Consider the following 13203-nt stretch of genomic DNA (forward strand, 5'->3'; position numbering starts at 1 on the left):
CTTTCTCTCCTACTTTACCTTTATGAGGATGCTCCTCTACCCACCAGTGGGGCATCAAACCTCCACAAGACCAAGGGCCAACCCTCCCATTGATGTCAGATAAGACTATCATCAGTTACATATGTATCTGGAGCCATGGACCCCTCCATGTATACACTTTGGTTGGTGGTTTAGTCCCTGAGAGCTCTAGGGGATCTGGTTAGTTGATATTGTTCTTCCTATGGGGTTGCAATCACCTTCAGTCTCTTCAGTCCTTCCCCTAGCTCTTCCATTGGGGTCCCTGGGCTCAGTCTGATGGTTGACAGTGAGTATATGCATTTGTATTGATCAGGTGCTGGTAAAACCTCTCAGGAACAGCCATACTAGGCTCCTATCAGTTAGTACTTCTTGGCATCAGCAATAGTATCTGGGTTTGATGTCTGCACATGGGATAAATCACTAGGTGGGGCAGTCTCTGGATGGCCTTTTCTTCTGTCTCTACTGTATTTTGTCCCTGATTTTCCTTTGATAGGAAAATTTCTGGGCTAAAAATTTTGAGATGAGTGGGTGGTCCGTTCTCTCAACTGAGGGCCCTGTCTATCTACTAGAGATGGTCTCTACAGGTTCTATTTGCCCCTTGTTGAGTATTTTGGCTAAAGTCATTCTCACTGGGTCCTGGGAGCCTCTCACTTCACTGGCATCTGGGACTTTGTAGTGGCTACCCGCAGTTCCCCATCCCCACTGCTACATATTTCTAGGAAATTTCCTGACCCTCTTATACTGATCTCCTGTCCCTTCCAATATCTGATTCTGTACCCTCCCTTTTCCCCTCCCCCTCCTTTCTCCCTCTCAGGTCCCTTCTTTCCTGCCTCCTAGGATAATTTTGTCCCCTTCTATGTTGGATTGAAGCATCCACACTTTGGTCCTCCTTTTCATTTCTGATTTTGTTAACCTGGATACACTCTCTGTGCCCTCTGGTTAGTCTGGCTAAGGGTTTATCTATTTTGTTGATTTTGTCAAAGAACCAGCTTCTGATTTTGTTGATTCTTTGTATAATTCTCTTTGTTTCTACTTGGTTGATTTCAGCCTTGAGTTTGATTATTTCCTGACATCTACTCCTCTTGGGTGAATTTGTTTCTTTTTGTTCTAGAGCTTTCAGATATGCTGTTAAGCTGCTAGTGTATGATCCCTCCAATTTTTTTTTTTATAGAGGCACCCAGTGCTATGAATTTTCCTCTTAGCATTGCTTTCATTGTGTCCCAGAAGTTTGGGTATGTTGTGCCTTTATTTTCATTAAATTCTAAAAAGTCTTTAATTTCTTTCTTTATTTCTTTCCTGACAAAGTTATCATTGAGTAGAGAGTTGTTGAGCTTCCGTGTACATGTGTGCTTTCTGTTGGTTTTGTGTGTGTGTGTGTGTGTGTGTGTGTGTGTGTGTGTGTGTGTTATTGAAGATCAACCTTAGTCCACCAATGAAATACACAGGATTAATTGAAAGTTCTTATATCTGTTAAGGCCTGCTTTATGACTGAGTATATGTTCAGTTTTGGAGAAGGAACCGTGAAGTGCTGAGAAGAAGGTATTTTCTTTTGTTTTATGGTAAAATATTCTGTACATATCTGTTAAATCCATTTGGTTCATAACTTCTGTTAGTTTCATTGTGTCTCTGTTTAGTTTCTATTTCTATGATCTGTCCTTTGGTGAAAGTGGGGTAGTGAGGTCCCCCACTATTATTGTGTAAGGCTTAATGTGTGCTTTGAGTTATAGTAATTTTTTTTTGTTTTTTGGGATTTTTGTTTGTTTGTTTTTGCAAATGTGGGTGCCCTTGCATTTGTGGCATAGATATTCATAATTGAGAGTTCATCTTGATGGACTTTTTCCTTTGGTGAGTATGCAGTGTCCTTATCCATCTTTTTGATAACTTTTGTTGAAAGTTGATTTTATTCAATATTAGAATGGCTACTCCAGCTTGTTTCTTGGGATCATTTGCTTGGGATATTTTTTCAGCCTTTTACTTTGAGGAATTGTCTGTTTGTCACTGATTCCTGCATCCAGCAAAATGCTGCGTCCTGTTTACATGTCCAGTCTGTTAGCCTATGTGTTTTTACTGGGGCATTGAGTCCAGTGATGCTGAGACATATTACAGACCAGTGATTGTTCCTTTTTTTGTTATTTTTGATGTTAGAGGTAGAATTATGTTTGTGTGGCTATATTCTTTTCGGTTTGTTGAAAGAAGATTACCTTCATGCTTTTTCTAGGGTGTAGTTTCCCTCTTTTGTTGGAACTTTTCATCTATTATCCTTTGTAGGCCTGGATTTGTGGAAAGATATTGTGTAAATTTGGTTTTGTCATGGGATATCTTGGTTTCTCCATCTACGGCAATTGAGAGTTTTGATGGATATAGTAGCCTGGGCTGGCATTTTTGTTCTCTTAGGTCTGGATGACCTCCGCCCACGATCTTCTGGCTTTGAGAGTCTGTGTTGTGAAGTCTATTTTAATTCTGATAAGTCTGCCTTTAAATGTTACTTGCCCTTTTTTTCTTACCTCTTTTAATATTCTTTCTTTGTTCTGTGCATTTAATGTTTGGTGTTCTGTAGGCTTCTTGTATATTTATGGGCATCTCTTTCTTTAGGTTAGGGAAGTTTTCTTCTATAATTTTGTTGAAGATACTTACTGGCCCTTGGGTGAAGTTGGGAATCTTCACTCTCTTCTATACCTATTATACTTAGGTTTGGTCTTTTCATTGTGTCCTGGATTTCTTAAATGTTTTGAGTTAGGAGCTTTTTGCTTTTTGCATTTTCTTTGACTATTCTGTCAAAGTCTCTTATAGTATCTTACGCCTGAGATTCTCTCTTCTGTCTCTTGTATTCTATTGGTAATGCTTGCATCTGTGATTCCTGTTCTCTTTCCAGCTGCAAGTTTGTGTCTCTTCTTGTTTTTGATTTTTTTTAATGTTTTTATTTTCATTTGTAGACCCTGGATGGTTTTGTTCAATTGCTTCACCTGTTTGATTGTGTTTTCCTGTATTTCTTTGAGAAAGTTATGTATTTTCTCTTTTTGTTTGCCTGTGTTCTACTGTATTTCTCTAAGAGAGTTATTTATGTCCTTCTTAAAGTCCTCTGCCATCTCCATGAGATTATATTTTTTGTCTGAATCTTGCTTTTCAAGTGTGTTGGAGTATCCAGGGCTTGCTATTTTGGAAGAACTGGGTTCTGATGTGACCAAGTAGCACTGGTTTCTGTTGCTTATATTTTTGTTCTTGCCTTTCACCATCTCTTTAACTCTAGTGTTAACTGGTCTTTCTGTCTCTGACTGGAGCCTGTCGTTCCTGTGAGCCTGTGATCCTGGGTGTGTCAGAACTCCTGGGATTCAAGCTATCTCTGAGTGTGGGCTGAGTGGGTGGGGAATCCAGAGAATAGGTTCAGTTCCTGTGTACAGGTGCAAACAAGTTGAAGTCTATCAAAGTGCAGATACTTCAGTCCTTCTTAGAAGAGGGAACAAAATACTCACAGGAGGAAATATGGAGACAAAATGTGGAGCAGAAACTGAAGGGAAGGCCATCCAGATACTGTTTCACCTAAGGAATTCATCTCATATACAGTCACCAAACCCAGACACTATTGTGGATTCCAAGAAGTGCATGCTGACAGGAGCCTGATGTAACTGTTTCCTGAGAGGCTTTACCAGATCCTGACAAATATAGATGGGAATGTTACCAGCCAACCATTGCACGGAGAACTGAGTCCCCAATGGAGGAGTTAGAGAAAGGACTGAAAGAGCTGAAAGAGTTTGCAACCCCATAAGTACACAATACCAACCAACTGGAGCTCCCAGGGACTGAACCACCAACCAAAGAGTACACATGGAGTGACCCATGGTTTCAGCCACATATGTAGCAGAGGATGGCTTTGCTGAGCATTTATGGGAGGAGAGACCTTTGGTCCTGTGAAGGTTCGATGCCCCAGTGTACTGGAATGCCAGGGTAGGGAGGCAGGAGTGGGTAGGTGAGTGGATGGGTGGGGGAGTACCCTCATAGAAGCACGGGGATGGGGGATGGGATAGAGGGTTTCCAGAGGGGAAACCAGAAAGGGGATAGCATTTGAAATGTAAATAAAGAAAATATCCAATAAAAGAACAGAACAGAACAGAACAGAACAAAACAAAACAAAAATGTGATCGATCCATCTAGGAAGACTTGGTGCAGGAGCAGCCTAGTCTATGGTGCTAACCATATAGCAGTGAACGAGGAACACTGATATCCAGGCTTACTTTCTTCTTTCCCCTTTTTAATCTGTCTGGAACCCCAGCCTATATGACAGTGTCACTCATGTTGCTGTCCTCTTTCTTTAGTTAAGCCCTTCTGGAAACACTTTCACAGATATCCCCAACCTTTATTCTCCCAAACCCTGGGTGTTTCTCAATCCAGTCCTGTTAATGACTGAAATCACCCAAAAATTGAGTATGGACTTTTTGAATGAGGAGGTGGAAAAACCTCTGAACAAGGAGGATGCTGCCAGTTGCAGCACAATTCAAATGTGCTTCTGTCTACCAGCTACATCCTTAAAACTGTCAAAATCATAATTTTATCACAATAAGAACAAAATTTTGAGGGATTAACTGGAACCCTGGGCTGATCTGAACTTGCATGGTTCTCTCTCCTATCCTGGGTCCTTCACTGTAACAATGCTGAAGGGAAAGCTGACAACTTCCTCCTGAGTTAAATTGAAGCCCAGCAAGAGTTAGAGAAGCTGAAGGAGAAAGCAGCAGGAGCTGGAATAGCTCAGGCTCAGGCTGCTGACTCATAGCAACTGGCTGAGCTAGGAGGCCTGGAGCAACATGGCTACACTGCACATGTCTTCCCAGGACCACGACTTTCTAGCCAACGTAAAAGTAAAACAAATGGTGGCTGTTCTACTTCTACTTCCAGATTTGACCGAACGTACCTTAAATGAATTGCCACAAACTTCCCTGACAACTGTTGGTGGGTGCATTTGTTACTTCCCAATCCTACACTGTGTGTCTCTGTCCTCTGTTTATGCTGCCCTTCTCTTGGTCTTCCTGCCATTATCAGCCCTGATCTTGACTTCTGCTGGAATCTTTTCCTTACCTAGTTGTCTTAGTGACATTCCTCTGGGGACTATCTCCTCACTACTACATTGTCATTACTGATCTTTCTCCATTCTGCAGACATACTTTTCCCAGGTCCAACACTCATACCAGCTTGAAAGAAACTATCTAACTGTTGTTATTGGTCATACATATTGGGAAGAATATCCCACCAAAGTTTTATAAGTGTAATTAAGTTTGGTATGGTGCTTCCATGACCCCATCACCTATGTTAACTATTGGATCATAGGGACAGACATCCCAAGAGGGACCAACGTACAAGGAGCATTAACGGACCCATCTCTACTCCAGTCACTTTTTATCTCTGAGACTCATCTGTAAAATAAATTTATCAATAGAGCTCTGCTGCTTGGGACTTTACGTAGACTTAGAAACAAATGGAAACACTTGGAAAGCAGCAAACAGCCAGCTTAATGAAAGCGCATACATAAAACACAAGCCACCATTAGTACAAGGGATTTTTTGCTTTAGAAACATTAATTACTGTTGCTGTTATAAAATACCTCAACAAAGCCAACATAAGGAAGAAAGGGTTTATTTTAACTTATGATTTCAGAGGGATAGAGTCCATATTGTCTGGGAAAGTATGGTTGTAGAAAAAGGGAACTGCCTAAGAACATTTTTATCCATGCAGAAAGCAAAAAGACAGTACAGGAAGTTAAACAGAGTCATAAATCCTCAAGCCTTGGTCCAAGAAATGTTCTTCCCCCAGCAAGTCTGCAGCCTCTAAAGGTTCAATAACTTCCCCCAAAGAATGGCCCCAACTGGGGATAAAGTATTTAAACACATGAGCCTATGGGTAACGTTTTCTCTCAAGCCACTACAAAACCTGAAACCTATTATTTTCACCAAATGAAATCTGACAATTCATACATTCTTTTGGGAAATGCTATAAACATTGTACTCCTTAATAGCAATTAAATGTGAATGTTCCAAATAAGGTTACTTTCTTGCTAACAGTCATTTCCATAACCTCCAGTCAACTCTACCCCAGAATCTGAAAATTAGGATTTTATTTACTTTACCTTAATCCTGGAGTTGTGCTTGAATCTGTCATTTGGGTCAGTTGAGAGTACAAATGCACAAATGTCTCTGAAATTTTACAAATTTTGGCAGTGATTTCTAGCCTTGGCTAAGTGTCACTAGAGTTAGTCATCTGTCTTGTATGGTAGTATCATAGTTACCATTCTATTTTTGTGAAGAGACATTATGACCAAGGTTACTTATAAAAAGAATCATTTCATTGGGGGTTAGCTTACAGTTTCAGAGACTTATTCCATAGCCATCATGGTGGAAAGTATGGCAACAGGAAGGCAGGCAGGATGCTGGCTCAGTAGTAGAGAGCTTATATCCTGATCCACAGGCAGCAGAAAGAAAGAAAGGGTGAAGAGGAGAGAGAGACAGAGAGACAGAGAGATACAGAGACACAGAGAGAGACACAGAAAGAAGGACAGAGAGAGAGAGAGAGAGAGAGAGAGAGAGAGAGAGAGAGAGAGAGACTGGGTCTAACACAGACTTTTGAAACCTCAAATTCCACCCCCTGTGTCACACTTCCTATAACAAGGCCATACCTCAGTCCTTCCAAAGTAGCTCCACTGACTGAGAACCAAGCTTTCAAACACATGAGACTGTAAGAGGCCATTCTCATTCAAACTACCATAGGTAAGAAATGCCTGAGGCAATCAAAGCCCATGACCGATTGGTACTCCTTGGATGATATTGAAAGGTTAGAGAGCTTCTCTTTGTGGTGATGAACATGTTCTAAAGTCAAACTCAACTGTAGTAATATTTATCATTATGGATGGTGATTAAATCTAATGTATATGGATTAGATGTCAGAAAAGCTAGTTTTTAAAAAAAGTCACTTAAAAATAAATCAACTTTCTACACAGCCTGACAGAATCAATGAGATGTGAGAATTGCTCTGCTTCCCATTTGTGGCAGTTATAAGACTGTGTGTACACTAAAATATGCAGAACTCCCCAAAGGCAAATATTACCACATGTTCCATAAGCAAACAAACAAGAATGATGTATTAGTTGAAGTTCTCTAAAAAAAATTAGAACTGATAGATAAATAGATAGATAGATAGATAGATAGATAGATAGATAGATAGATAGATAGATAGATAATTATATCTATCCTTAGATGACTATCTTGAGATGGAAAGGCTAAGAATTTAGCAGTTATTCTACTATAAAACTGTATGTCTCAAAAGTCACAGACTGGTACTATAATCATGGAGAACTGGATTTAATACCAGCAGCAATAGAATAAATGAGGTTGTGAGAAAAAATGGGCAAAAAAGCAAAGTTTCTTTCTTCCATGCTCCTTTATGTAGGTGTAGCCGAGATTTGGAATAGGCCTTCCTACCTCAAGTTTTATAGATATGAAAATCCCTCATAATTGGCTAGCCAATGACTAGTCCAACTTGAAATCCATCCCTTGGGCAAGAACCAAGTTCTGACACTATTAATGATACTCTGTGTGCTTGCAGACAGGAGCCTAGCATAACTGTCCTCTGGGAGGCTCCAACCAGCAGCTGATAGAAACAGATGCAGAGACTCACAGCCAAACAAACAGAACTCTGAGAGTCATTGGGAGAAGGGTTGAGGGATCCGAAGGGAACAGTTATGCAGGGATGCCACAGGAAGACTTACAAAGTCAAGTAATTTGAACCCTTGGGGCCTCCCAGAGACTGAACCACCAATCAAAAGGAAAGCGAGAGCAAGTGGACCTAGACCACTGCAAACCATAGCAGCTTGATCTTCATGTGGATTCTTCAACAACTGGAGCTGGAGCTTTCCCTGACTCAGTTGCCTGTCTGTGGATCCTGTTCCCCTAATCAGGCTACCTTAGCTGGCCTCTGTGGGAGAGGATAAGGATGCATCTAGTCCTACTGTGACTTGAGATACCAGAGTGGAACCTCCCCCTTCTCAGAGGTGAGGGAGATAAAGGAATGGGGGAAGGGAATGGGGGATGGGGCCAGTTGAAAGGGGACTGAGAGGAAAGGAGGCTGTGATTGGGATGTAAAGTGAATGAACGAATGAATAAATAAATAAATAAATAAATAAATAAATAAATAAATAAATAAATAGATGAATGGGAAAATAATTAGCGCACCAAGCAGATCCATTTATCTTGTATCTACTAATTAAGCAGGGAAGTAAATTCATTTTTTCTCTCAAATATTAAGTCCTTCATCCATGTGCTCAGGTGCTTGGATTAATTAATTACAGTTGCATTTAAGTTGAACCAAGACAAGCTATTCAAATGAAGTTGGGCCAATTGAGATATTTTGACATTTTAAGCCACTGAGAAGCATAACACTGAGGGATTGGGAATAACGGTCTCCTTTACATTTCAGCCTCCCCTGGGCAAGCTGGTTCTTCCCTTTGCACCCTCATCATGAGATACAGGCCCACTGACGCTGGGCTGAAACTTCCAAAAGCAAGCTTTCCTTCTTGTAAGTTGATTGTTGCTGGTATATTGTTATAGTGATGGAAAGTTAATTAATATGAAATGTGATTATAGAAATAGAGTTCTGTTCTAGTTTTGTTCTTTTCCTGAGACAAACGGTATGATCAAAGGCCACTAGCAGAGGAATTATCTATTTGACTTGCACTTTCAGGTCACAGTCCAACATTAATAAACATCAAGATGGACACAAAATTAAACAAGTACTGAAGCAGAAATCACGAAGGAACGCTGTTGTGCACTTCACTCAGAGACCCATTGCTTAGCTAGCTTTCTCATAAACCCCAGGACCATTCACCTAGAAAATGTTTCCACCCACAGTGTCCGTGCTCCTAAACCTTACCAGTAAAGTTGGTGTCCGACAGACATGCACACGGATCAATCTAATCTAGGGATTTCCCTCTTTCAGATGACTGGGAAGTCATATCAACAGTCAAAGATAACTAGGACATATTCCTTTGCAAAAAAGAAGCATTAAATGACAGACATAACAGGCTGGGGACACAGATCAATTGTATAAAACTTACCCAACTTATCAGTCCCAGGACCACATACACACATATAATAAAAGATGAAGTAAATGTTGAGAGAAGAAAGAAGGATATAGGAACAAATCAAAGAAAAGAGAGAGAGGAAAGGGGGAGGAGAGAGGGAAAGAAGGAGAGAGGAAGAGAAAGAATATGAATTAGAACACACAATAAATATGTCCTTCCATGCCATGCAGGCAACTTGCTGAGTAAAAATTAAGCATTGAATTTGCAGGTAGGTAGGCTGTGTACTAATCCTGACTTTGTGATTTATTGGCTTTGTGCATCTGAGTCTTTGGTAACCTACTTCCTCATCTCCAAAGACAATACAATAATACACACCTCAGAGTGTTCATTAAGAGGGTAAATGAGACGGCGTCTGTCAAGTGCTGAGAGTCACGCCCTGCAAATACAGTGAGCACTCCGTCAATTTGTTCTAACATTATTAAATTTGTAGCTGAATAATAGCAGCTCCTTAACTGAAAGCAGAGGCTTATAATTTGTAAAGAAATCTGTGTGCAGAACCTGAGTTAATTTAAAATAGATTTGATAGAATATTAGCCCTAAACATAGCCTTCATCAGGGCTTGGTTATTTCCTTTGACAACCAGTCACCCAGAACACTAATAATACTCATGAGTAAGTAGGTAGTTTTTTAAGCTTTTTTTATTAATAGAAAGTGCTTTTTGAAAATTTTCTCCATATCCATAATGCATACAGACCACTTTTACCTTCCTTTTGTCCCCTTCTCCCTCTGTGTACTGAGTTTAACCAAGGATATCTGTGCGACCATGACTGAGCTATTCACTGGAACCTGGTGGGCTCAGACATGGATACACAACTGACATTGACTCTTTCCTTTCAGGTACTCAGGTAATTTATAAGGAAAACGATATTAAATGTTTTCTATAATTTATAATGTAGAGAATTTTCCTGCATGTGCAAAATCACTCTCTTTGTCGTGTAATGTCATGTAAGCTATTCTCAGCAAACTCATTTAAGAATGCCTTCATAGCCAGTGGCTAAAGGGGACAGTAGTTTGCATGTTACTCTTGCATGCAGACCGCTACATTCTTAAAGCAAGTTGTCTGTCAGCCTACTCAATGAACAGGAAATGTCCTGGTCCCTTAACTTACATGATGAAAATATTTAGAAATAGAAAATCATTTCTGACGGTTGACTAGTTAAGTATGACTTCATTCATTAGATTGAAAAATATGCATCCTAAGGTGATTCATGAAGAAGCAACCATACATAATCCAAGGAAATTATGTATTAAAGGAAATTTGGGTGCCTTTATTTTAAATGTGGAGTTTTCTAAACATAGCTATGTCATAGTTCAAGTTTAGGTTTTCATGCAGCTTTTAAATTTTTTTAAATTTTGCTTATTTATTTATTTATTTATTTATTTATTATTTTAGTACTATGCTCTTTCTTCGTTAAACCCAGTTTGGGCTTCACTTTCCACTGTCACATCGGTAATGGCTCTCACAGCAGGGAACCAGTGCAGGGACCATTTCACAGGAAGGCAGCCACTGAAGTGAGCTATTTCCAGTTCAAGGGAAACTGAAAGAGCTTTAGATAGCACAGGCTGTAATTCCCCAAGGGAGGGGGGAGGTGAGCCAGGGCAGTGATGTCCGTGGGCTTAAAGAAAACTTAGTGAACATTTAGCAGTGATCAAGACCCTTGGCCTCACCAGGCCAAGAGCAATATCCAGAAACGGCTGAGCCTGGCACAAATCACTTCAAAGCAGGTGCTCCGGATAGAAACAGCTTCTTGCAGCCCCAGCACATTCTTGTATACCAGTTCTCAAAAGTCCTGGTCTCAGGATCCCTTACACCTAAAGTTATAAGGAAACAGGAAACGTTTTCTTTATGTGGGCTACAGTTATCAGCATTTATAGTGCTAGAAATTACAAGCTCAAGACTTAAACCTAAAACCAGACACTATGAAATTACTATAAGGAGATATGGGAGGTGCTTAATGACCTTGGTCTGAGAATGTATTCTCTGGATGGGGAAGTCAGAAGCACAAATACACAGATAGCATTATAGCAATGCAAAATGCATCCCGAGGGGAGAACCATGGGATGAGAAAATCATTTGCAAACTGGATTCTGACAAAGAATAATACCCAAAACACAAAAGAAATCCAAACATCTAATGATGAAAATAAAAACAAGCAAAAAATAGATTGACTCCACAAGTAATGAGTCTTTTTTTTAACTTTGAAGATATTTGATAGTCCCTTTCTGACAATAACATTATCTCAATATTGCCTGCAATGCTACATTCTCCCATTGTCACTGTGACTTACATATATTATATTTACTTTTCACTATCTTTAAAAGTCAACTACCAAGTTTTTGTATTTCATGGCATTCGTGGTTTTAATTGCTTGTACCTCACTCAACACAGTCTTTACTTTACCTCTGGATGAAGAAAAAATTTCGGTGAGAGACGAGTGATAAAAAAAAAAATCTTAGCATCTCTTTGCCTGTTCATTGATTTTTGGAATAACCTGCTGTGGTAAGGACTTGATCTGATGAAAGTTTACCATGGGTTTAAACTTGCATATTTATAAGACAGTTTTGGCAGCTTGTCTGTTTAGCAAAACGACAGTAGTAGATTCCCTAGTAGGGTTTCTGACATCCACAGCCATAGGCTCTTGACCAGATTTACAGAATCAGAGATAAGTTCTTTTCATGGACTAGGCCTCAAATCCACCCAGAAAGTGATTGGTTACCTACATAACAGTCATGCCACCATTGCAATAGAGAGCACATATTGTCTGCTAATCTTTCATCATGGGTGAGGGAGGAAGACCCCAGGACTCCTCACTTCTCCCAGGGAGGATATTAGCAATTAATGGTTGTGAGGGTGGAGTTGTCGGTTTTTTTCCAGTGGCTACAAATACATGGTTCTTGTTCCACCGAATAAACTCCCACCCAAATTCAATGGGACATACACAGAATAAAATACTTGTGAAGAAGTGTGCCAGCAAGAGTTGAGGAAGGGAGTGTGTGGGTGTGGAATGGGGATTGTCTTTGTGAGGATTTCTATTCCTTTTTTTTTAAAGTATAACTTCCGTTTTATTTTTCCATGGTATTTTTCTTTCTGCCTTCATGAAATCACCTCTTTACATGGGCTTTGGTGGAGGTCGTGGTGCAGCGCCAGCAGGTCTGAATCGTGGTGGAGATGTTCGGTCCTTCCGGGCCTCATGAGATTGATTCCTGATAACCTTGCTATGAATGGCAAGGCTCACGCAGTAGTGCAGCTTGACATAGAGCTTCGGAAGCACGTAAGCGTCGAAGATGCGTGCTTCAGATATGTCCCTGACTGCAGCAGTTTCTACAATGTTCCAAATGACAAACTTCTTAATGGCCTTATCCTTGGGCACGCACCAGGAGCAGTTCGCGCAGCCAATTGGCTGCACATGACCCCGGCCCTTTTTGGTCCGACCGTTGTTTCTCCTTTTCTTGGTCATATTGGAGCCAAGACTCGGATTTCTATTCCTGTAGGAGAACAACATGACCAAAAGCAATGTGGGGATGAAAGGGTTTATTTTACTTACACATCAGGGTAACGGTCCATCACTGAGGAAAATCATGCAAAAACTTAAACAGGACCGGGACCTGGAAGTAAGATCTAATGTAAAAACTATGGAGGAGCGCTTCCTGCTGGCTTATTCTCCATGGCTTGCTTAGCCTGCTTTGTTATAGCACCCACGACCACCACCAGCCAATGGGTGTCATGACCCACAATGGCTTGGGCCTTCCCATATCACAAATTTTAAAATTTTCCTACAGGCTTGGTAACAACTACATATTTTGGAGACGATATCTCAATTGAGGTTCCCTCCCCTCCAATGATTACATTTTTGTCAGGTTAACATAAAACTACCAACACAGGAATGGAAGTGACTAAAATTCATTATATAAATGTAGGAAATTATTATGAATAACTTAATAAAAGAAAAACGCAGTCTTGTGTCTCATATATAATGTCTTTTTGCTCCCTCCTCACTTTTTTTAGAACAGTCTAACTGGTTGTACAAGTAAAAGCCATCAGTCATTTTTCCTCACTACTTTAACAC

At 40.2% G+C, this 13203-nt stretch overlaps 1 protein-coding gene across 1 annotated transcript; it reads right to left on the bottom strand.

Moving 5' to 3' along the window:
- Nucleotides 1-11361: 11361 nt before the first annotated feature.
- Nucleotides 11362-12641, bottom strand: Rps26-ps12 (ribosomal protein S26, pseudogene 12). The gene has a single exon (XM_063267794.1). It carries the CDS (start codon nucleotides 12637-12639, stop codon nucleotides 12247-12249), a length of 393 nt encoding a protein of 130 aa, XP_063123864.1. The 5' UTR covers nucleotides 12640-12641; the 3' UTR covers nucleotides 11362-12246.
- Nucleotides 12642-13203: the final 562 nt, after the last annotated feature.

The sequence above is a fragment of the Rattus norvegicus genome, chromosome 9 (genome assembly GCF_036323735.1).
Source record: "Rattus norvegicus strain BN/NHsdMcwi chromosome 9, GRCr8, whole genome shotgun sequence".
In the NCBI taxonomy this organism is placed as follows: domain Eukaryota; kingdom Metazoa; phylum Chordata; class Mammalia; order Rodentia; family Muridae; genus Rattus; species Rattus norvegicus.

Bases quoted from the DNA above. Each gene is read 5' to 3' on its own strand.
- Rps26-ps12 (XM_063267794.1), bottom strand. From the start codon at position 12,639: ATGTTGTTCTCCTACAGGAATAGAAATCCGAGTCTTGGCTCCAATATG.